General features: G+C 36.8%; 1 protein-coding gene across 4 annotated transcripts in view; it reads right to left on the bottom strand.

The window, feature by feature from the left end:
* ANKRD12 (ankyrin repeat domain 12) overlaps positions 1 to 25,275 on the bottom strand; it is a 129,580-nt gene that overhangs the window by 96,516 nt on the left and 7,789 nt on the right. For all 4 annotated transcript variants that reach the window (XM_046024166.1, XM_046024168.1, XM_046024165.1 and 1 more), the window contains exon 2: positions 419 to 559. In XM_046024166.1, the coding sequence (XP_045880122.1) occupies positions 419 to 505 (87 nt within the window). In that variant the 5' untranslated portion in view covers positions 506 to 559. The remainder of the gene's footprint in view (positions 1 to 418; positions 560 to 25,275) is intronic.

Here is a 25,275-nt window from a genome sequence, read left to right on the forward strand (position 1 = left end):
AATTCTCTAAAGTATGTGTCCTCCAATACAGAGAGAGACACTGAGGCTGGAAAAGTTATGTAAATTTATCCAAGGTTAACACATGGAAATTGAATTGCTACTGTATGTGTTTTTTGCTACTGGGGGTCAGGAGGTGGAGAAAGAAATGCCAAATGATTGTGAGGTCTTGGATTTTTTTTTCACACTATTTCAATGATTATTTAAGTAAATATGCCATATTAGTAACTGTGTTATCTTAGAGAATGAAAGACAATCTTTTTCCTAGGAATCCAATTTAATTCTAAAGGTTTTAGATAAATGGTTTGGATTTATCTGGCATCCAACTGCTCTTTATTTTACGGGTAATTACTAAAAATAATAAATGGGGAGTTTTTCCTAATTTCAAAAGAGTCAACACATCTTTAGTATAATCATATACCTTTCTTCCATATGGTTTTTCTACCATATTGCTGTCACTGTCAGAATTTTCACTCTGAACTGGTTTTGTGAACCCAGATTTGGGCATCTTATAGCTGTTCAGCTAGCTTCTTCTTCTTTTATCAGTCTTCTCATCCTGGATCTGTAAAGAATAGATATATAAGAGTTATTTGTATACATACGCAATGAAACCTACTTAAAGGTATATACCATAATTAATGCAATTTGTTACTCTCTGTCTCTGTAAGTCCTAGCCTAAATTGTCATTTAAGAATTTGAGCATCTAATTAAAGTCCACTCAGCTTATCTCTGAAAGAAGAGAAACACTTTTAGATTTTTCCCACCTTCTCTAAACTAATATCTAATATGCAGTTTTCCAAGGAACAACAAATAGTAGAAGTGAAAGCAGTAACAAAGGGTTTGTAATTTCAGCCTGTTTCTAGAGGTAGAAGGTTGTAGCAGATTCTCTGGTAGTTCTGCATTGCTCTGGAATTTACTTCTAAAGACCCAACGAAGAATCTGATAGGTTTGATTGCAATTTTATAATATCTAATTTCTTTTTAAATTAACTTAAATTTTGAAACCATTCCTACTTAAAATTCCTGGAGTGTTTATTCTTTACTCAACTCCCAGACATTCCCAGGCAGTTAGTCATTTTATCAAACTATTCCTTTGCTTAATGTTTACCATACTGTAATTATCATGTCATATACCATTTTCTTTCTAATTTGATCAGTCTTCTGTTTCCTGTTCTACAACAGGTCAAGAACGTTCTTAGAAGCTTATGCTTACATACAAGCTTACACTTGAAATGCAAAAAAATTCCAAGAAGGGAGTTTTACATATAAAAAGGAAGCCATGAGACTAGACCAGTGTTGCTGTCTAATGACCCATTAGCTACATGTGGCTGCTGTAAGTTAAATTAACTAAAATTAAAGTAACTACAGTCCAATACAGACATATATTTCTATTATGACAGAGAGCTCTACTGCACAGCACTAGGACAGACTGAAGTTGCTGGCCAACAGGAGCCATTACTTAGACCACAACAATAAGCAGAATGACTGTTAAGTCTAATTTTTAATTATTTCATGCAATAAATTTCCTATAGATGGATATTACAGGTCTAAGTAAGCTAAGTTCTAGCATCTATGTGAATTATTAAAACCCAGACACCTTGAACAGAGGATTAATAACATCTTCTGTGTTCTTCAAATTGTTCTACTGGTGCTTTAAAATGTTTGATTTCAACAGGTGAAACAAACCCCAAAATCCCTTAAATGAACGACTTAACTTGTAAATTATCAAAACTATATTAATCTGAACACAGCCAAATTAGAATACATTCCAACAGAAAAAAACTGCCAGAATTCAAATAGTTAAAATCTTTCATTTATAGAGGAGGAAATAAACTTGAATAAAGAAATCTTTCTGATACTACACACATGATGCACAGTTTACCTTGGGATCATTCAACTGTTTCAACTATAACTATTTAAACAGAATCATTTAAACATAGCACCACCCTCAAATCTAGCCTTGTGTAAAGCTTACACAGTTACAGTTATGAGTCATATGTAAACAGAAAAATTCTGACTCAAAAGCAGAATGGATCTGCATAATATCAACAGGCATTAGTCTAGGTGAAACTATAAAGATAAAGCATTATCTCCTTTGTAGATCAAGCAAAGCAAGTTACTGGTGAATGTAGTACTGTCTTGAATATTTTAAAGAAAATTATACATAGCAATAATTTTCTATTAATGGAGTGTATGTCAGAAAAAGCTTATATTGTCTTTCAATAACTTTATTTGGAAAATCTCAGAACAATCAAAATCAAAATTAGATTCTAAAAGTATTACGTCAATCCATAAATATTAAACATTTAATATACATTTAGGTTCTGAGCCCATGCTATATAATGTAACTGCTGGAACAACGAATATACAAATGATACACAAATGACAACCGAAATCACATTAGGTAAACTAAAACCGAATATCTTAAAATGTACAAATAACCAAACAGAAGGCAGGAAAAGAAAAACCGAGGAATGAAAAACAGAAGGAACAAAGAAAACAATGGTAGACCTAATCCAAACAAACCAATAATGATATGAAATGCAAATGAACTAAACACACCAATTTAAAAAGACTGTCAGACTGTGTACCTGAACTACTGTAACACTGTATGTTAACTGAGCTAGAATTAAATAGAAAGACAGATAGACAGAAAATTGAAAAGAAAAAAAAGGGAGACTATCAGAAGGAAAGGGGGAAATGGCCATACTATAAGCTATTTACAAGAGACTTACTTCAAACATATAATATAGACGGGTTAAAAGTAAAAGAATGGAAAAATGATATGCCATGCAAGTACTAATTAAAGGAAAGCTAGAGTACCTATATTAATATCAGACAAAACAGATCTCAGAGCGAAGGGGAATTTTACATATTACACACTGATAAAAGCATCAGTTTACTAAATGTATGCAACTAGCAACAGAGCTTCAAAATACAGGAAGTAAAAACTGACAAAACTGACAGGAGAAATAGACAAATTCATAATTATAGTTGAAAGCTTCAACTACTCTCAATAAGACAGAAAATCAAACTGCATATAAAAGAACTGAAAAATGCCATCAATTCAAGTCAACTGGATCTAACTGACATTTGTACAAAAATCTGCCCAGTAACTGGAAAATATTCATTCTCAAGGGCACACATAATATTCACCAAGATAGGCCATGTCATGGGTCAAAAACAAACATTAATAAATTTAAAGTAATTGGGGCACATGGGTGGCTCAGTCAGTTAACTGCCGGATTCTTGTTCTCAGCTCAGGTCTTGATCTTAGGGTTGTGAGTTCAAGCTTTATGTTGGGCTCCATGATGTGTGCAGAGCCTACTCAGACACATACAAACTACAGATCAATATAAAAGCTCATGATCATATACCAAGAAATCTTCAATGAAATATTAGGAATTTAAATTCAGCTATATATAAAAAGGACAATCCATCATGACAAGTGGGATTTATCTCAGTAATTGAAGGTCAGCTTAATATGTGAAAATCAATCTATGCAATTCACTTTAACAGACTAAAAGTGAAAAAAAAAGTGATAGTCTCAACAGATACAGAAAAAGCATCTGATAAAAGTTAATACTCATCGGGGCACCTGGGTGGCTCAGTGGGTTAAGCCGCTGCCTTCGGCTCAGGTCATGATCTCGGGGTCATGGCATCGAGTCCCACATCGGGCTCTCTGCTCAGCAGGGAGCCTGCTTCCCCCCTCTCTCTCTCTCTCTCTCTCTACCTGCCTCTCTGACTACTTGTGATATCTCTCTGTGTCAAATAAATAAATATTTAAAAAAAAAAAGTTAATACTCATCAATGGCAAACAACTCCCAGTAACAGAGTAGAACTTGAATGCTTTGTCTCCTAAGAGCAACAATGAGGCAAGAATGTACACTCTCATCACACCTCATCATCTTTTCCCCCTGGCTTTACTGAGGTATAACTGATAAACACCGTATATATCTAAGATGTAAAATGTGTAACTTTATATATCTATACATACACACATACATATATGTGTGTGTGTATACATATATATGAAACGATTACCACAATCAAGCTTATTAAAACATTCATATCACATAATTAACATTTTATCTATGTGTGTATAGTTAGAGCACATAAGTCTATACTCCTAGAAAATTTCAAATATAATACATTATTAACTATAGTCAGCATGCTGTACATCTCTCCATTTCGTCCAGTTCTCAGCAACGACCATTCTACTCTTTGCTTCTGTGAGTTCATTTTTAAATTCCACACATAAGTGAGATCATACAGTATTTACTTTTCTGTCTCTAGCTTATCTCGAAGTTCATCCATGTTGGCTCATATGGAAGGACTTCCTTTTTTCAATGGCTGAACAATATTCCATTGTAAATACAAAGAACGTATTTTCTTTATCCATTCATTCATCAACAGACATTAAGGCTGATTCTATACTTGGCTATCACAACTAATGCTACAACACACATGAGCAGAAATATCACTTAGAGGTACTGATTTCATTTCCTTTAGATATATACTTAAAAATGGGATTGCTGGATCCAATAGCAGTTATATATATATTTTTTAGGAACCCCCATTTCTTTTCCATAGAGGCTGCACCAACTTACATTCCAACAAGAACGTATAAGGGACCTTTCTCACCATATGGTCACCAACTCTTGCTATCTCTTGTCTTTTTGGTAACAGCCATCCTAATAGGTATAAGGTGAGATCTCATCATGGTTTTGATTTCCACTTCTCTTATGATTAGTGATGTTGAGCACCTTTTCATTTACTTGGCCATTTGTGTGTCTTCTTTGAAGAAATGTTCAGGTCCTCTGTCCATTTTTAAATTGAGTTTGTTTGCCACTGAGTTGTACATATTTTGGACATTAATCCCTTAATGTATGGCAAATACTTTCTCTCATTCCAAAGGCTTGCCTTTTCCACTGTTTGCTCTGCTGTGCAAAAGGTTTTCAGTATAATGTAGCCCTACTTAATAAAAATTTCCTGGCGTGCTTGTTAAAATACACATTTAATAGGTTGAAATAGAACCAAGAATTTGTACTTTTAATAAGTATCCCAGTGGTTCTTATCATTGGGAAAATTTCAAAACAATTAGTGAGTATTTTTACTGGTATTATAAAAGTTCTCATAAGGACTCATTTCATAATCTAAGACTGGGTATTTCTCTACCATATTAAACCATACATATGTTTACATTAAATGCATGCACGTGAGTGTGTGAGATATCATGTTAATTTAAAAAATACCTACATTAAGCAGCCTGAGAGTATCATTGAAATTTTTTTAACTGTTATTTCCTTTCTTCACAAGATAACTCTTTGTGAGAGTACTTTAACTTACAAAATTGATCCTAAAAAGCACTCAAACACCGGTATCACATTTATTTTATTCTACTGATTGTTACTATGCCATAAATGCTCCACAGTTTTCTTCTCTTTGATTGATCTGCTTCCATTTTTGTGGAAAGCATATGCAGCAACTATTGGTTTCTGGTCACTGCCTCTTAATTATCACCTTTAACACTGGCTTCTCTGGAAGTTTATTTTTCCCTCCACTCTAGATAGAAAATGTGTTGCTTCCTCAATTACTGCCCTCTGTAGATTTTTAAGTTTATTTTTTTTTAAAGATTTTATTTATTTATTTGATGGACATAGATCACAAGCAGGCAGAGGCAGGCAGAGAGAGAGGGGAAGGGAAACAGGCTCCTTACTGAGCAGAGAGCCCGATGCAATGCGGGGTTCCCATCCCAGGACCCTGGACCATGACAAGAGCTGAAGACAGAGGCTTTAATCCACTAAGCCACCCAGGCGCCCCTAGATTTTTAAGTTTAAAACAGTCTTAAAAGAAGCCTGCAAACCATGGATTATATTTCTTTCAGATTGTAAGTAAAAAACGACTGTACTTTTACATAATTCTTTACATTTAAGTAGAACTTTAAACAGTATTTTCCAAACTGATTTTTCAAAGCCTTCTTCATTGGAATCTCTAGAACCTGCTTCTGATGTGGGGGGGGGGGGGGGGGGCGGTGAGGGATGAGGAAGAGAATCACGTAACTGTAAGAAAACTACTGTATCTTTAATCTCTTGACCTATGAAGAAAGGTGGTATCCATCTACCTTACTCAATTCTTCTTTCCAGTAGAAAATATTCTATAAGCACACTTTTTTGGATTACATATGCATTTGCTTTAGCAAAAGCAGTCCGACCTTTTGTCCCACGCAATGCACGCATACCTAAAAAATTCAGTTCCTGGAAATTTGCCAAGAACTATTGATAAAAATGTTTACCACTATCCACAATGTAAAGTTTAACCAAGCAAGTACAACTAATTTATAACAAAACTGATTCTTCAGGAAACTGTAGTAAGTTGCTCTTTTTTGTTTATGACTTACTCTTCATCCTAAGGCTAACAATTTGGAGAAAACTTTATCTTCCTAGCAGAGAATACAAAATCGCCCATAGAAAGAAGTCAAACTTTATGGAGGAAATGCTTTGAAAAACTAATCAACGAGGAAATAAGCCTAGGAGCAGTCTGTAGGGAAAAGCTACTCAAAATGATAAAACAAGTGAGGATTAAAGGAAAAATTCAGTAAGAAAAAAAGACTACTGGTAGACTATTGGCAAGACAGGGAGGAGAGGGGGAAAAAAACAATCCAAAAAACGAACAAACAAATAAACCCCCCAAAACAAAAAAACCACCCATAGTTGGTAGTATGGCTGGAAGAGAACTTTGGAGAACAGAAGTAGATGATGGAATTTGTGAAGTTATATGCTATGGACATAAAAGATTACATAAAGTAAAAGTGAAAATCCACAGAAGTATTCCTTTAAAGAAACTTATATTTTGAGATCACTTTATAGTTTTATAGCATTCAGTGAGCACTGGACCCTCAGAATCAATGCTTTAAACATTATTTTTTGTTAGCTCTAGTTACTTTATCTTCCAATTATAAGTCTAGTCACTCTATTTTCCAAATTATAAGTCTGACTCCAAAATTCTTCACACGGATATCACAAAATACTAGAATTTGTCTTTAGCTTCTAGCTATAAAATGAAAAGGTATCAAACTCTGTCAGCAAATCTTTCCCAATTATCAAATATGCTTAGCTTTACTACTACATACAGCTCCATATCTACTTGGCAATTAGTACTCATCCTTTAAAAGCATTTTTACTACGATATTGGTGGCAGGAAGAGAGGAAGTTTCTTCTAAATGGGCTAAGATAAGCAGAAGTTTAAAAAAAAAAAAAGTCAGGGGAAAAAAAACATCCAAGAGAAAATAAGCAGAACAAAGTACTGAAACCAAAACTTAGCAATGGATGAATACAGACCACATGGAGTAAAAGTTAACTGAAACCTAAACACAGATGCAACAAGCTGACATTTTATAAAATGGTTTATTTCCCTCACTTCAACCCTGCCTAAAACCGACTTTTAAGTTAAAGACAATCAAACTGTGTTGGCATTTGTTTTTAGCTTTGATGAGATCCTGTTTGATTCACATTACTGCTTCTAGAACATTTCAATTTACTCAAAATATGCTCTTCTTTTGGGCTTATGCCACCCGGTAATTCAAACTTACCTGACAACCAGAAGCAAAGCAGAATGGTTTGTTGTTGTTGTTGTTTTTAAGATACAGATGTCTAGCTTTATCTTTAGAACTACTGAATCAGAATATCTGGGAAGGGAGATAAATACCACTTTTTAAAAAGCTGTCTTTAGTGGCTGCCAGGGGCTAGGAGTAGAGGGAAAACAGATTTCCTTTTGGGTAATAAAAATGGTCTACAATTAGGTAATGGTGATGGTTGCACAACACTGTGAATATACCTAAAACCACGGAATTGTACACTTTAAAATGGTTAAAATAGGAATCATATGTGAATTTTATATCTAAGATTTTATTTATTTATTTGACACATAGAGAAAGATCACAAGTAGGCAGAGAGGCAAGCAGAGAGAGAGGAGGAGCAAAGAGCCCGACGCGGGACTTGATCCCAGGACCCTGAGATCATGACCCAAGCCGAAGGCAGAGGCTTTAACCCACTGAGCCACTCAAGCACCTGTGACTTTTATTTCAATTAAAAAAAGTTCCAGGTGGTTTTCCAGTGCACATTAAAGTTGTTTTACACTGTACTGTAGTCTATTAAGTTGAAAAAATGGATATACCTTAATTAAAAATATACTTTCTTGCTAAAAATGTTAACCATCATCTGAGTTTGGAGTTGTAATCACTGATCACAGATCACCATGACAAATAGTGGAAAAGTTTGAGATACTGCAAGACTTACCAGAATGTGATACAAAGACACAAAGTGAGCAAATGACTGTTGGAAAAATGGCACTAACAGACCTGCTCCACACAAGGTTGCCATAACATCTAATTTGTGTTCAAAAAAAAAAAAAGCAATGTCTGCGAAGTGCAATAAAGCAAAGTGCAAGAGAACGAAGTATGCCTGTTTATATACGTAATTACATGTAATTTAAATTTAAATTATAATAATTTAAGTTGTGGTTAAATTATAGTAATTATAACTATGCATATGTAATTACTTATAACTTAAATTTAAAATATATATAAAATTTAAATTGTGGTGAAATATACGTAATATAGAATTTACCACTCTATTTTTTTATAGAGGTATAACTGACATGTAACATTACATTAGTTTCAAACATAAAACATAACAATTCAGCATTTGTATATACTGTGAAATGATCACAATAAGTCTAGTTAACATCTGTCACCATACACAGTTGCAAATTATTTTTCTCATAATGAGAAATTTTAAGATTTACTCTTAGGAACTTTCAAATTGGTAATACAGTATTATCCATGCTGTACATTATGCTGTCACTATGCTGTACATTACATCTTTATGACTTATTTGACTGTTTTTATTTTTTAATTTTATTTTAAATCATCTGATCCCCTTCACCATTTACCCCTACCTTTAGCAACTACTATTGTCTTTATCCATAAACTTTTTTTTTGGTCGGTTGTTGTTGCTGGGTTTTTTTTTCAGATCCCAAATTTAAGAGAGATCATACAGTGTTTGCCTTTTTGTCTGACTTATTTCACTTAACACAACTGTCCTTATGCAGCTCCCATGTTGTCACAAATTCATTCTTTTTTTATTGCTGAATGATATTCGTGTGTGTGTGTGTGTGTGTGTGTGTTGTAGGGGCCAAGGTAAGGCCACCCAAAATCTACCACAACGGCACATTATTTTGAATTGCAGCTACTTGGGATAGTGCACAGACGGATACTTACACACTCTTTTGTGTATCTGAAAGCAGGAAATATATCTCCCATATAAAAGGCACCCTCCCTGTACTAAGTGAAAAGGCACCCTTATCATCAGCGATAGGGACTTCAAAAATGAAAAAGCTGTAGAAATAAATCTACTACCTCAGCCCAAATTTCACTTAAAATTCCTACTACATAAAACTCCCAAACATGTTTTCTTCATCCTCTCAATTCCTCACAAATTTACTGCCTTTGTCTAAAAAGTATAAAAACAAGGGGGATAGGAGAAGAATCAATGAAACAAGATGGGATTGGGAGGGAGACAAACCATAAATGACTCTTAATCTCACAAAACAAACTGGGGGTTGCTGGGGGGAGGTGGGATTGGGAGAGGGGGAGCGGGCTATGGACATTGGGGAGGGGAGGCGAACCATAAGAGACTATGGACTCTAAAAAACAACCTGAGGGTTTTGAAGGGTCAGGGGTCGGAGGTTGGGGCAACCTGAGGGTTTTGAAGGGTCAGGGGTGGGAGGTTGGGGGAACAGGTGGTGGGTAATGGGGAGGGCACGTTTTGCATGGAGCACTGGGTGTTGTGCAAAAAGAATGAATACTGTTACGCTGAAAAAATAAATAAAATGGAAAAAAAAAAGTATAAAAACTGCCTGCTTTGCCCATTTCTTGGATCTCATTTCATTATTGGGCCTCCATCAGCACGTAACAAAATTTTGGGCTTTTTCTCCTGTTAATCTGTCTCACATAAATTTAATTCTTAGTCCAGCTGTGAAGCCTTAAAGTGTAAAAGGAGAATTTCTCGGGGCACCTGGGTGGCTCAGTGGGTTATCGCTCTGCCTTCGGCTCAGGTCATGGTCTCAGGGTCCTGGGATGGAGCCCCGCATCCGGCTCTCTGCTCAGCGGGGAGCCTGCTTTCCCCTCTCTCTGGTTGTCTCTCTGCCTACTTGTGATCTCTCTATGTCAGATAAATAAATGAAATCTTAAAAAAAAAAAAAAGAAGAAGAATTTCTCCTTCTCTATTGTACATACCATAATTTCTTTATCCATTCATCCATCCAGAACAAACAGGTTCTTTTCATATATTGGCTATTATACTGGCAATATAATAATGCAATAAACATGGAAGTGCATATATATGTCCAAGTATTTTGTTTTCTTTGCATAGATGCCCAAAAGTAGAATTCTTAGATCATATGATAGTTCTGTTTTAATTTATTGAGGAACCTTCATACTATTTTCCATAGTGGCTACACCAATTTATATTCCCAGGAACAGCACACGAGGAGGGTTCCCTGTTCTCCATACCTACACCAATACTTACTTCCTGTCTTTCTGATAACAGCCATTCCAACAGGTGTGAGCAGTATCTTATTGTGGCTTTCATTTACATTTCCCTAATGATTAATGGTGTTGAGCATCCTTTTGTGTACCTGTTGGCAACTTGGAGGTCTTCTTTGGAAAAAACGTCTATTCAGATCTTCTTCCCACTCTTAAACTGCATTGTTTTCCTTTTTGCTAGAGTTGTAGGAGTTCTTTGTATCTTCTAGGTATTAGTCCCTATCAGATACATGATTTAAAAAGTATTTTCTACCATTCAGTAGGTTGCCTTTTCATTTTGTTGATGGTTTCCTATGCTGTGCAGAAGATTTGACGTAGTCTCACTTGTTTATCTTTGCTTTTACCTTTGGCGTCAGATTCAAAATATCATCGCCAAAACCTATGTCAAGGAACTTAACACCCGTTTTGTTCTAGGAATTTTTTTATGGAATTCCTAGAATTTATGGAATTTTCATGACTTATGCTCTTTGGGTGGATTTTTGCTTAGGGTATAATATAGTAATCCAGTTTTCCCAAGACCATTTACTGGAGATACTGTCCTTTCTCCTTGTATATTCTTGCCTCCTCTATTGTAAATTAACTGACCACATATGCATGAGTTTATTTCTGGGTTCTCTATTCTGCTCCAGTGACCTCTGTGCCTCTTGGTTATGCCAGTAACATGCTGTTTTAATTACTATAGCTCTGTAACATAGTTTGAATCAGGGAGCGTGATGCCTTCAGCTTTGTTCTTCTTGAAGACTACCTTGGCTACTTGAGGTCTTTTGTGATTCCAAAGAAATTTTACAATTTGTTTGTTCTATTTCTGTGAAAAATGCCACTGGCATTTTGATAGGGATTGCACTGCATCTATAGCGTGCTTTGGCTAGTATGGACATTTTAATAATACTGATTCCTCCAATCTATCAGTACAGAATATGCCTCGATTTGTGTCATCTTCTACTGCTTTCATTAACGACTTCTGGTTTTCAATATACAGGGTCTCACCTCTTTGGTTAAATTTATTCTTAGGTAATTTTTTCTTTTTGATGCAACTGTAAAAGGGACTATTTCCTGACTTCTCTTTCTTATAGTTCATTAGTATATAGAAATGCAACAGATTTTTAATGATTTTATATCCCAAAACTTTACTGAATTCGTTTACTAGATCTAACAGTTTTTTGGTAGAGTTTTCAATATATATCATCATGTCATCTGCAATGACAGTTTCACTTCCTCCCTTCCAATTAAGATGTCTTTTATTTCTTTTTCTTGACTAACTGCTCTGGCTAGGACTACCTATACCGTGTTGAAAAAAACAGCAAGAATGGACATCCTTGTCTTGCTCCTGATTGCAGATGAAATGGTTTCAACCTCCCACAGTTGACTCTGATGTTAGCTCTGAGCCTGTCACATATGACCTTTATTCTGTTGAGGCACATTCCATCTCTACCTACTTTGTTGAGTGTATTTTTTTTTTTTTGTAAGTGGATGCTGAATTTTGTCAAATGCTTTTTCTGCATATATTGAGATATGATTTTTATACTTCATTTTTCAATGTGCTATATATCACACTGGCTGACTTGAGAATGTTGATCCATCCCCATATACCTAGAATAACTCCATCTGATCATCATGTATGATCCTTTTAGCGTACTGTTGAATTTGGTTTGCTAATAATTGTTGAGAAGTTTTGTATGTACATTCACATCAGGGATAGCGGTGGCAATTTTTCTTTTATGTTATCTTGTCTGGTTTTATCACAATAACGGTGACCCCATAAAATTGTTTTGGAAGAATTCCCTCCTGGGGGCGCCTGGGTGGCTCAGGGGTTAAAGCCTCTGCCGACGGCTCAGGTCACGATCCCAGGGTCCTGAAACTGAGCCCCACATCGGGCTCTCTGCTCAGTGGGGAGCCTGCTTCCCTCTCTCTCTCTGCCTGCCTCTCTGCCTACTTGTGATCTCTGTCAAACAAATAAGATCTTTTAAAAAAAAAAAAAAAAAAAAAGGAATTCCCTCCTGTTCTATTTTGTGGAAGAGTTTGAGAAGAATTGGTATTAACTTATTTGGATGTTTGGTAAAATTCACCAGCGAAGCCATCTGTTTGCAGGCCAACTTACCTTCCACCGACTTTGCCTACACCCCACTTCCCACCTCTGGCAACCAGCAATATGTTCTCTGTATCTATGAGCTCTGTGTTTTTGTTCTGTTTTAAATTTCACATGTGAGATCATATGAGATATCTGTCTTTCTCTGTCTGACTTATTTCACTTAGTGCAATGCCCTCAAGGTCCACCATGTTGCTGCAAATGGCAAGACTTCATTCTTTTAAGGGCTGAATAATATTTCATTGTACACACATACATCTTCATTAGTTCAGTTATCAATGGACACTTAGGTTGTTTCTGTTTCTTGGTTATTGCAAATAATGCTGCAATAAACATGGAAGTGCATAAATCTTTTTGAGTTAGTGTTTTCACTTTCTTTGGAAAGATACCTAGAACTGGAATGGCTGAATCATACAGTAGCTCTCTAATTTTTTGAGGACTCTCTAGGCCGTTTTCCATAGTGATTGCACCAGTTTACATCCCCACCAACACTGCACAAGGATTCCCTTTTCTCTACACCCTCAATCACTTGTTATTTCTTCTAAGTGTATGGTTCTGTGGCATTAAGTATATTCACACTGTTGTGCAAGCATCACCACCATTCATCTTCAGAACTTTTTCATGCTCCAACTGAAGCTCTATACCTACTGAATAGTAACCCCTCATTTCCACTTTTCCTAGCCACTGGTAACCACCACTTTACTTTCTGTCTCCATAAATTTAACTGCCTACATACCATGTGTAAGCGAAATTTTATAATATTTGTTTTTTTATGACCAGCTTATTTCACTCAGCATGTCTTCAAAGTTCACCAATCTTACAGCATGTGTCAGAATTTCCTTCCTTTAAAAGGCTGAACTAATACTCTATCCACTGCATGTATATACCACAATTAGTTTATCCATTTATCCACTGACGGACACTGAAGTGGTCTCCACCTCTTGACTACTGTGAATAATGCTATGAACACAGGTGCCCAGACTGTACAACATACTATCAAAAATACATTTTTATGCTTGCATTTTCCTTATAGAATCATTCCTTTTCTTTTAGGCTTAAACTGTCTCTGCTTCAAGATCAGAAAATATACTCAATGCTATTTCCTTTAACTTCTTTTGACATTTAACTCTTCCTACTACCTGCAATGCCAATTTTTAGTATCATTCTTATTCCCTTATGTACCTAAACCTGTCTTCTAGTCTGGGTTTCCAGTCTGTTTCAGTACTTGGTCTTTCCATTCTTGTACCAATATTCTATAGTTTTTTGTTTTTTTTTTGCATTTGAGTATTTTATTTTTTATACTTTTTTGTACAGCTTTATAATAAATTTTGGTCCATCATCTTTTGTCAAATTACCTTTCCAATTCTCACCAAATAAATTTTAGAATAATTTGGCAAGTTAAAAATGTTGATATTTGGGTCAAAGAAATAAACATAAAAATTAAGCCACGGAAATACTAGAGGGGTGCTTGGGTGGTGCAGTCAGTTAAGCCTCTGACTCCTAGTTTCACCCCAGGTTGTGATCTTAAGAGTCACAAGATGGAGACCTACACAGTTCCAGACTCAGTGTGGAGTCTGCTTGAGATTATCTCTCCCTCTCCTTCTGCCCCTCCTGCTTGTGTTCATGCCCTCTCTTCCGCTAATAAATAAATAAATCTTAAAAAAAAAATACTCGAAAAAAGTCTTTAAGATAGGTAGGCTTTTCTAAAATGTGATATAAAAGATGAAAGTCATTTTGTTAAAAATCCTAAATAAAACCTATAAACTAGAAATGCAAATATCACAAACAAAAAGCAGACAACAAATGAAAACATTTCCAACACAAATGGAAAAGACTAGTAATCAAAGAGTTTTAAACAAATCATTGAAAACAGCAACTTATCCCAAAAAACCCAAAAAACAAAAACAAAAAACAAACAGAAGATTCAAAGAGGCAGTTTAAAGAACAAGAAAACAAGGGGGAGGGGGCTATGGACATTGGGGAGGGTAAGTGCTATTGTGAGTGCTGTGAAGTGTGTAAACCTGGCGATTCACAGACCTGTACCCCTGGGGATAAAAATACATTATATGTTTATTAAAAAAAAAAAAAAATTTGGAAGGGGAGGCGAACCATAAGAGACTATGGACTCTGAAAAACAACCTGAGGGTTTTGAAGGGTCAGGGGTGGGAGGTTGGGGGAACAGGTGGTGGGTAATGGGGAGGGCACGTTTTGCATGGAGCACTGGGTGTTGTGCAAAAAGAATGAATACTGTTACGCTGAAAAAATAAAATGAAAAAAAAAAAAAAGAACAAGAAAACACACAGAAGTATTCAAATCCATTTCATAATTTTAAAACTATAAAATTAATGAGACACCTTTTCACTAAAAAGACTTAATAAAGACTAAGGCTGTGCTGGCAAGGGTTCAGGGAAATCTGAATACTCATACATTGCTGATGGTGATGAAATTGGGATAACCTCTTTGGAAAGGAATTTGGTTGAGTCATTAAAATACAAATGCAGTCTTCTGTCTTAATAATTCAACTTTTAGTAATTTATCCTACATGTGTGCTACACAAATATGCAAAGGTTATTAAAAAAAAAAGACATCTGGGACACCTGGGTGACTCAATCAGTTAAGTGTCCGACTCTTGATTTAGGCTCAGATCACAATCTCAGGGTAGTGAGATCAAGCCCCACAGTGGGTTCGGAGTCTGCTTGTCCCTCTCCCTCTGCTCCTCTCCTGCCACTCAAGTGCTCTCTCTCTCTCAAGTAAATAAACAAAAACTTAAATTAAAAAAAAAAAAAAAAAAAGATGTCCACTGAAATGTTACTTCTATGTCCTAAACATGGTGGGTGGGGGGAGGGAGGGGGGTTCCTAAATGGCCATTTATAATAATCTGGTTAAACAAAGTATAGTACATGTTTTATGCTGAAAATTGTGCAAACAACAGAACAAGCCCTTTTTAAAAAAGGGTACTTTTTTTTTTTTATAGAGAGGCAGGCAGAGAGCGAGGAGGAAGCAGGCTCCCCGCTGAGTGGAGAGGCCAATGCGGGGCTCGATCCCAGGATCCTGAGATCATGACCTGAGCCGAAGGCAGAGGCTTAACCCACTGAGCCACCCAGGCGCCCCAAGGGTACTTTTTTTCTTGACATCTCCTCTTCTGTAGAACTTGTAAATGTTGGGAATGCCTCAGGACTAGATCCTAGACCCTTTTTTTAATCTTTCTTTTAAAAATTTTTTTTATTTTTTATTGACGTATAATGTATTATTAGCCCTGGGGGGTACAGATCTGTGAATCGCCAGGTTTACAAACTTCGCAACACCTAGACCCTTTTCTATTCTCTTAACACACTCCCTAATCTAGATTCATGGCTTTAAGAATCATCAAATGCCAAGGACGTCTAACTCTGTACTTTTAACCCTTATCTAAAACTCTATATTGGTATATCCAACTGTCTGTTTGACATCTTCACATGAATGTCTAACAGGCATATGAAACCAAGTAAGACTACAGAGAATTCTTGATTTTTCCTGTCCAATTTTCTCCTCCACGCCCCCATCCATCTTCTCCATTTCAAGAAATGGCACCACCATCTACCCATCACTTAAGTCAAAAATCCAGAAATGTTGACTCCATCTCTACTACATATCCCAAATTAAATCCATGTCCTTTTTTTTTTTTTTAAAGATTTTATTTATTTGACAGAGAGAGATATCACAAGTAGGCAGAGAGGCAGGCAGAGAGAGTGAGAGGGAAGCAGGCTCCCTGCCGAGCAGAGAGCCCGATGCGGCACTCAATCCCAGGACCCTGAGATCATGACCTGAGCCGAAGGCAGCGGCTTAAACCACTGAGCCACCCAGGCGTCCCAAATCCATGTCCTTTTATCTTGATTGCTACCCATCCCAAGTTACTATTATCATTTGAACAGGCTAACTGCAAAAACTTCACAAATAATTTCCATTGATCTTCCCCTCCCCCCCCTTCCTTCCTTGCTCTCACCCCTATATATACCTCTACAGGCAGCAGAGGGATCTTTTAAAACTATAAATTGGATGAAACCACTGCCCTGCTTAAATTTTTTTACTGACTTCCCACTGAACTTGAATAAAATCTAAACTCAAACTAAACTATATACATTATATGAAGAATTATGGAACAATTTTTAAGGCATTCAAAATCCTCAAAGAGGGCGCCTGGGTGGCTCAGTGGGTTGGGCCTGCTGCCTTCGGCTCGGGTCGTGATCTCAGGGTCCTGGGATCGAGTCCCGCATCGGGCTCTCTGCTCAGTGGCGAGCCTGCTTCCCTCTCTCTCTGTCTGCCTGCCTCTCTGTCTACTTGTGATCTCTCTCTGTCAAATAAATAAATAAAATCTTTTAAAAAAACAAAACAAAACAAAACAAAATCCTCAAAGAGGTAAGACAAGATTGATAATACGAAGCAAGATTAAACAGAAGCAAGAAGAAATACATAGTAGAAAAGTATAATGGCTGAAATAAAGAACTTCACAAATTTGAAAAATAATAGAATGGATAAGCTAAAGAATTAATGAGCCAGAAGATCAGGTAGAAGAGAGCTGCAGAAGGCATAAAGAGGGGATTAAAAAAAAACCCAAGCAAATAAAAAAAGGGAAAATATTAAAATTAAGAGATAAAGAAATTAGAAGCAGCAGAATCCATATAATAAAATTCACAGAAAGAAAAAATGGAGAAAACAAAATATTTGAAAAAATGACCAATAATTTTTCAGAACTGAGAAGATGAAAGACCTCAGATTAAAGTTTCTGGAATACATCCTGGCACACAGATTTCTGAATAAGTATTGGCTGAATGAATGAAGGGAATAAGACAGAAAAGTAATTACACTCCGACACATTATAAATTGGAAAAGACAAAAATCTCAAAATCTTCTAGAAAGGAAGTACAGATCATGTTGAAAGGAAAAGAAATCAAATGGATATCAGAACTTACAAAAAGCAGCACTAGCAGCAAAAAGATAATGTGGTAGTATCTGTAATTAAACTAATCTATTATTTAAAAGTGAGGGTTAGGGGCACCTGGGGTGGCTTAGTCATCAAGTGTCTGCCTTCGACTCGGGTCATGATCCTGGGGTCCTGGGATCGAGCCCCGCATCGGGCTCCCTGCCTCCTCAGCAGGGAGCCTGCTTCTCGTCTCCCACTGCCCCTGCTTGTGTTCCCTTTCTCTCTGTAATAAATAAAATATTTAAAAAATAAAAAAAATAAAAGTGAGGGTTACCTAAAGATATTTTCAGGCATAACAAGCCTTAGAATGTTTACATACAAACACCCTGTGGAAACTACTTTCATATAGGCACTCAAATAGGAAGTGAAATAAATCTCTGAGGACACTACATGATATACATGAGTAAGAGTGAGTAAATAATTAATAAAGCATATTTTATATAAAAAGTAAGAAAAAGGATGGATGGATGCTTGAAGAAAACCCCCAGCAAGCCCGAACTAAAATTCAACACAACATCAACAGGGCTACTGGGAAACTGGCGGTGGAGGATGGGATGGAGACCAGAGGACAGTGAGAAAGCAATTAAAGTACTTGTCTTAAAATTAAGAAAAAAAAAGTACTTGTCTTGTCTGGAGGGAAGATACATCACACACACACACACACACACACACACACATACTTAGGATTAAAAAACTGTAGAAAATAACTAGAAGTTTAAATAAACAGAATGTAAATAATTTCTAATGTGTAATTATAATAAATGAAAATGGATTAAACTCATTAATCACAAAGATAAAAATCTCTGCAGCTGGATAAAAGATTCAGCAATATACTTTGTAAGAGAAACCACAAAAGGATACTAAAAAGGTTGAAAATTAAGACAGGAAAAATAAACCCAGGCAGGTAGTTAGACTTTGTTTCTTTGTTGTTTGTTTACCCCACTCCTGAATAATTCAGACCTTTCCAGGTCTGGACTTAGCTCCGTGCCATTCCTGGGCCTTTGAATTCCACCAAGGCATTAAAGCTCACAGGTTGAGGAATATCTGTTTCCTTCATAGGAAAGGGCTTCACTTTCTGTTTTCTATTAGGATGATGAGTCTTGTTTCCACTTCAGGCACCTGCAGACTCCTCTTTCTAGCTTTTAAACTCCGCTGTGTACTTTTTATTGTTTTATTTTTATCTAGCATTTCCACATATTTGAAAAAGGCAGCTTCACCAGTCTACCATTTTGTCTGTAAGTCCCTAAAACATTCACTTTAGACTAAATACAACTGAAAAAATTAAAGTTACTTAAATTCTTCACCTGTATTATAAAAATGATAAAGCTCAACTGATAAAGATATGGAAAGTAATTAAATGATATCTTAGCAGTCATTGGTACATATAAAATATTCAAATAATGCCCTCTAAGTCCACCACTAATTTTACATTCAAAGAAAAGATAGGACCATAACCATGGAATAGAATTCCATTTTTCTTGTTTTAGCTTTCACTGGGTTGCAGCTGTTCTACGGGTGAAAATGCTTCCTTCAAAATTGTTTTTTTAAAAAAAAGGCATCTAATAAAGGACCAAATTATAGCAATAGAATTAAATGATCCTTAAGAGTCATTCAGTTAGGAAACTTACAATTCCTTTGTCCATGATTTCATCTTGGAACTTGAAATCCAAGACTCTATTCTGAGACCTACCACTGACTTTTTGGTTGACCTTCATCATGTCTCAGTATTTGTTTCTTTTTGAAAGTAATGTTAGGCTAGATGACAATGCAGATCTCCTATCCTTTCAAAATTCTGATTCCAGAATAAGAGATTTAGAATAACTGCACTCCAAATTCTACTTTTCTATGAACGCAAAAATGATAGTTTAAATTATTAAAAAATTATGACATCCTTATTTCTGCCTTCCCCCCATGCAAAAAAGTATAAGCCATTACACATAAATACTAGGTTATTTCCTACTTAAAGACCATACAGCTTAATTCCCTCACATTTCAAAAGTGGTTCTAAGGGACGCCTGAGTGGTCCAGTCAGTTGAGGGTCTGCCTTCAGCTCGTCAGGATCCTAGAGTCCTCCGATTGAGTCCTCATCAGGTTCCTTTCTCAAAGGGGAGCCCGCTTCTCCCTCTGCCTGCTGCTCTCCCTGTTGTGCGCTCTCTCACTCTTTCTCTCAATCTGACCAAAAAAAAAAAAAAAAAAAAAAAGTGGTTCTAAACAAAGTGGAAAAGGCCTCACAATAAATGGCATGTTTCTGAGATATTAACTGGACTTTCCCCCCCTTGACTACTTAAACCATTCGAGAATGCAGTCTACGAAAGGAGACTGTGTGTTCTTTATCATAAATTAAAAAAAATAAAATAGGTCAACTTCCACTTGGAGAACTATACTGTTCTAGGAGAACGTATAATGAGATGACAGGTGAGAGAGTGCCTCAGACAAAGGAAGAGGGAAAGTAAAGGTACTTTTATGTGTTTTATGTTTTCTAACCCAGCCACCAGAATAGGAAAGGAAATAAAAGACTCAGGACAGAAGCTCAATCCAGTAAATATAGCCCTTTGGACTGGTGCTGCTAAATATTGTACCTTTCAGGAATCTAACCATGCCAGGTAATTCAGAAAACTATTCAAAGTAAATACAATGATCAATTTGGTTTCGCTATATTTGTAATTACTTTCAAAATTCCACTAAAGTAAACCTATGGCACAAAACAGAGTAATATTTAAATAAACCAATTTCCTGAAATATAAACAACCAATATCTACTAATACTAGCCAAGCCTAAGGCAAAACATATTAGGAGAAATTTAGCAAAATAAGTACCAGAAGACCTGAGTTCTTATTTTAATTCTAAGTAAACTCTTTGGGTCTCAGTTTTCTCATTTTAAAATGAGGTCCATTCCAGCTCTAAAATCCTATCACTCTTTATCTCCAACTCTTCCCCCAATATAGACAGAGGATGAAAAGTATGTCCAGTAAGCACTGGTCTAGAAGAACGGATTCCCCTCACAAGCTCAAAAAATTCATATTTGATGCTAAACTATTTAACTATGGATATTTCCTTTAGCTATCATACCCCAGTTTGCTCATGCAATTTTTTTTTTTAAGATTTTATTTATTTGACAGAGAGAGAGTGCAAACAGGCAGAGGGTGGGGCAGAGGGAAAGGGAGAAGCAGATCCCCACTGAGCACAGGGAGCCCAGATGCCAATGCGATTCGGGGCTTGATCCCAGGATCCTGGGATGATGACCTGAGTTGAAGGTAAATGCTTAACTGACTGAACCGCCCAGGTGCCCCACTCATGCAGTTTTAATCACTTAATATTTCCTAAGCATCTTTATGCTAAGCAATGGAACTAAAGATAAGACATGATTCTAGCCTAAAGGAAATTTACTGTTTTTAAGGGAAAAAAGACAAGTTAATTACTATATGGAACAAAAAATGTTACAAAAATAAGGCAGCACTAGCACAAAGAGATCACCCAACTCAGATGCATGTATATGGGGGTGTGCTTGGGGAAGTTCAAGAAGAGGTAAGACTAAGATAGTCCTGAGGATGACCACCAGGCAGGTAGATAGGGACAGGGCTGCAGAGAGAAAAGGATACGCATGTGCACACTCCCACATAAGAAAGCAGGCCACTCTGAAAGGATAGCAAAACTTGAAAGCACAGTGGGTAGAAAATGAATCTAAAGAAGATAGGAAGGGATCACATCATGAAGTGCCTTGTGATTGTGTTGTTCGATCTTAATGATGACAAAAAGCACTTTAAGACTTTTAGGGGCGCCTTGGTGGCTCAGTTGGTTGAGCAACTGCCTTCAGCTCAAGTCATGATCCTGGAGTCCCAGAATCCAGTCCCTCAACGGGCTCCCTGCTCGGTGGAGAGGCTGCTTCTCCCTCTGACCCTCCCCCCCTCATGCTCTCTTTCTCTCTCTCAAATTAATGAATAAAATCTTAAAAACAGAAGACTCTTAAAAAGGCAGTGATGTAATTTAAGTAGTGTTTAGAAAGGTGTTGCTGGTGAAACTTTGGAAGACAGACTAAAGAGAAATCAGATGAGAGACAAGTAGACCACTTAAAGTATAATGATCAGATTGTGAGTAGGGAGAATTGTAAACAAGAGTTAGAATGACACCCAAGTTTCTGGCTCCAGCAACAGGAAAGTCGCTGAAAGTAATTTAAAATACAACAATTCAAGGGGCACCTGGGTGGCTCAGTTGGTTGGGCATCCTACTCTTGATTTGGGCTCATGTCATGATCTCAGGGTTGGGGGACTGAACCCCACATCCCGCAGTGGGGCAGTGTGCAACATGCTCAGTGAAGAGTCTGTCTGAGATTCTCTCCCTCTCCTCCTCCCCACACATGGGTGCATGCTCTCTTTCAAATAAATTTTTTTTAAACAGTTTTATTTATTTATTTGACAGAAAGAGAGATAGCAAGAGAGGGAACACAAGCAGGGGGAGTGGGAGAGAGAGGAGCAAGCTTCTCACTGAGCAGGGAGCCCGATGCAGGGCTCAATCCCAGGACCCTGGGATAATGACCTGAGCCAAAGGGAGATGCTTAACAACTGAGCCACCCAGGCACCCTTCAAATAAATAAATCTTTAAAAAAAGAAAATAATAATTTATGAGACTGACGCGCTGCCTACTGCACTAAGGAGGCACCTAAAAGAAAATAATTTAAAAGAAGCAATTAGCATGTCTGTTGTATTTATCTCCTAACAGCAGCAACTAAATAACATCTCAAATTTTTTTTTTTAAGATTTTATTTATTTATTTGACAGAGAGAGATCACAAGCAGGCAGAGAGGCAGGCAGAGAGAGTGAGAGGGAAGCAGGCTCCCCTCAGAGCAGAGAGCCGGACGCGGGACTCGATCCCAGGACCCCGAGGTCATGACCCGAGCCGAAGGCAGCGGCCCAAACCACTGAGCCACCCAGGCGCCAAATTTTTAAAAAAAAAAATTCTCATTACTTTATTAGACAATATTTACAAAAGGGATTAGTGGTAAAAAGATGTTTCTTGACACTGTCAAGCAGTGGACCATATAGGACCACATTCTAACGATATATTTAGGCTTTTAAAGAAATACAGGCAGTTGTGTCTACAATGATCTGTCCGGGGTATCTAATACATCTATATGCACATTTATTTCCAGAATTGTTAAGGTGTGTTATACAAAATACTTATCTGCAACTGAGAGAGGTGGCATAAATGACTTCTAAAGTTTGAAGATTCTAAAAACAAGTTGCTGAGTTACTGACCTCTTTCTAGCCCTACAGGGTTCTAAATTGTGCGACTTCTATAGACCAGCAGAGGGCTGCAACAGCTCAGAGAAAACGGTTAGGCGTAGTTTTCCTTGCACCCCCGGCACTGGGAGCTGAAAAAATTACCAATGGCTAAAGCAGAAATCCAATAGAATCTATGTATTCACTTCACTGTCAACAGATTCTAAAAGGGGTCAGAAGTAATTTCCCACGTCCTGAAAACTAGAAATACTCATTATTAAGCTTTCTGCCACCAGCTCCTTTCTCTTCTGTCAAAATGGTAGTGCTGGAGGCCAAGTAAAATCTTACCAACGTACAGTAATTAGGAGGAAAAAAGTCAATCAAAATGAATAGCAAATCATCACTTCCTTTTAGACCCACAACTCCACACGGCTCCTATCAGAGTAACCTTCCTAAAAACAGTTACGTTGTTAGGTTATTTCTTACCAACGTACAGTAATTAGGAGGAAAAAAGTCAATCAAAATGAATAGCAAATCATCACTTCCTTTTAGACCCACAACTCCACACGGCTCCTATCAGAGTAACCTTCCTAAAAACAGTTACGTTGTTAGGTTATTCTTATACCTACTCTACCAATTCTGTTCTGCATATAGTACAGTGTTGAAATCTAACTTCCCTTGCCTAGATTTTAAGGTAGATTTCCACCTCACATATACAATATTATTTTCAACTCCCTTTCAGACCACTCCTACTATTATACAATATGCAATAAAGTTAGGATGAAAAGTGGTCACTGAAGTGAACTTTGAAAAAAGAAACAAAATTACATAGGTCTAGAGAAAGGGAAATGCCACAGTTGGGAAGTTTGTACAAAGGGAGATAGGAATTCCCTCCAGGGAGTAAGGAAATGGATCCAGGAAAAGTGGGGGGGGGGGGGGGGGGGCTTCCACTGAATTTGTAATGTTTATTCTTAAACTGGTGATAAGTACCCAGGAAGTTCATTATGCTGCTTCCTGCACCTTTTATTTGAAATACTTCAAAATAAAAAGGTTTTGGTATTTTAACTTTGCCCCCTTCTCCTGCCCCTCAAAAGACAAGCAGCTGAATCTGGTGCCATTCTAAATATTCCTTATAGTTTAATCCCAAGTAATGCCCTCACTCACTTTAAAAGCTTTCTTTTAAAATAACAGGGCATATACTTTACCTTCAAATGGAAGGATTTTTAATTGTTTAGATAATCTGGTGTACTTTTAACACTGGTACATAAAAATGTAAGAGATTTAGGATAAAGGTCATAGCATTAAAAAAAAAAAAATTCCCAGAATCACTGCCTCTATAATTATAAACCTGTGATCCTGAAACTCATCTTTATCTATACCCAAACTCTTTATGCAGTTGAGAAACTGCTGAAATTAGTACCTTATGAGAGAGCAATACCAGTGGAAGTATTAAATTATTTCCAATCTACATACCACACTCTTCTTACCCAGACCCAACTATAGCATTGGTTGTAACACTGCTTCACACTAGAGCCAAAATTTATAGCTTTCATATGACTCCACACCAGGGTTGAATTGTTTGGGCTTTATTTCAATACTTATATGCTAACCCACTTTTTCTGTAACTTGCATAATGACCAATAACCTACTTACTCTAGTACACACAAGAATTCAGGATAAGTGCATATTTCAGGGCATTTAAAACAAAACATGCTCTAAATAGGCTTAGGGAGGTATATGTACATATTACTGGTAGCTTTTTTTTGGCCACAGCAGTTTAGAATTATAAACTGGTTCCTAACCAAAGTATACTGAAGAGAGTGAAAAGGAAAACTATGGTAATGGGGGAACCCGAACAAGTAAATTCAATATATTAAAATAACTGTAATAAAGTAACAAGAAAAGGGTAGTATTGTGAAAACTCCAATCCCCATGGGATGTGATGAGATTCAGGTATACAACACTGAACAAGATAGACATGATCTATGTCCTTGCAGGGTTTACCACATTCTTATCTGCAACAACCAGAAAGCAATTTAGATGTTTGAGAATAATACTGCCCTGGGGTGTCTAGGTAGCTCAAGTCGATTAGGTGTCCGACTCTTGATTTCAGCTCAGGTTATAATCTCAGGGTTGTAGGATCAAGTCCCACATCTGACTCTATGCTTAGTGAGGCGTCTGCTTGTCCTTCTTTCTCTGCTCTTCCCCGCTCTCGTGCTGCCCAACCCCCTCAAATAAATAAAATGTTTAAAAAAAAAAAAAGAATACTGTCCTATTTCACATGTCTATTTTTTGTTCATTGAGTATAAACACCTAAAAAAGACAGAGACCATAACACTGTCTTTGCATGTATTTTCCCAAACACCTCCCTCAATAATAAGGTCAATGCTTTCATAGAAATTTATTTAAAA

This window comes from Meles meles, chromosome 12, assembly GCF_922984935.1.
Source record: "Meles meles chromosome 12, mMelMel3.1 paternal haplotype, whole genome shotgun sequence".
Taxonomy (NCBI): domain Eukaryota; kingdom Metazoa; phylum Chordata; class Mammalia; order Carnivora; family Mustelidae; genus Meles; species Meles meles.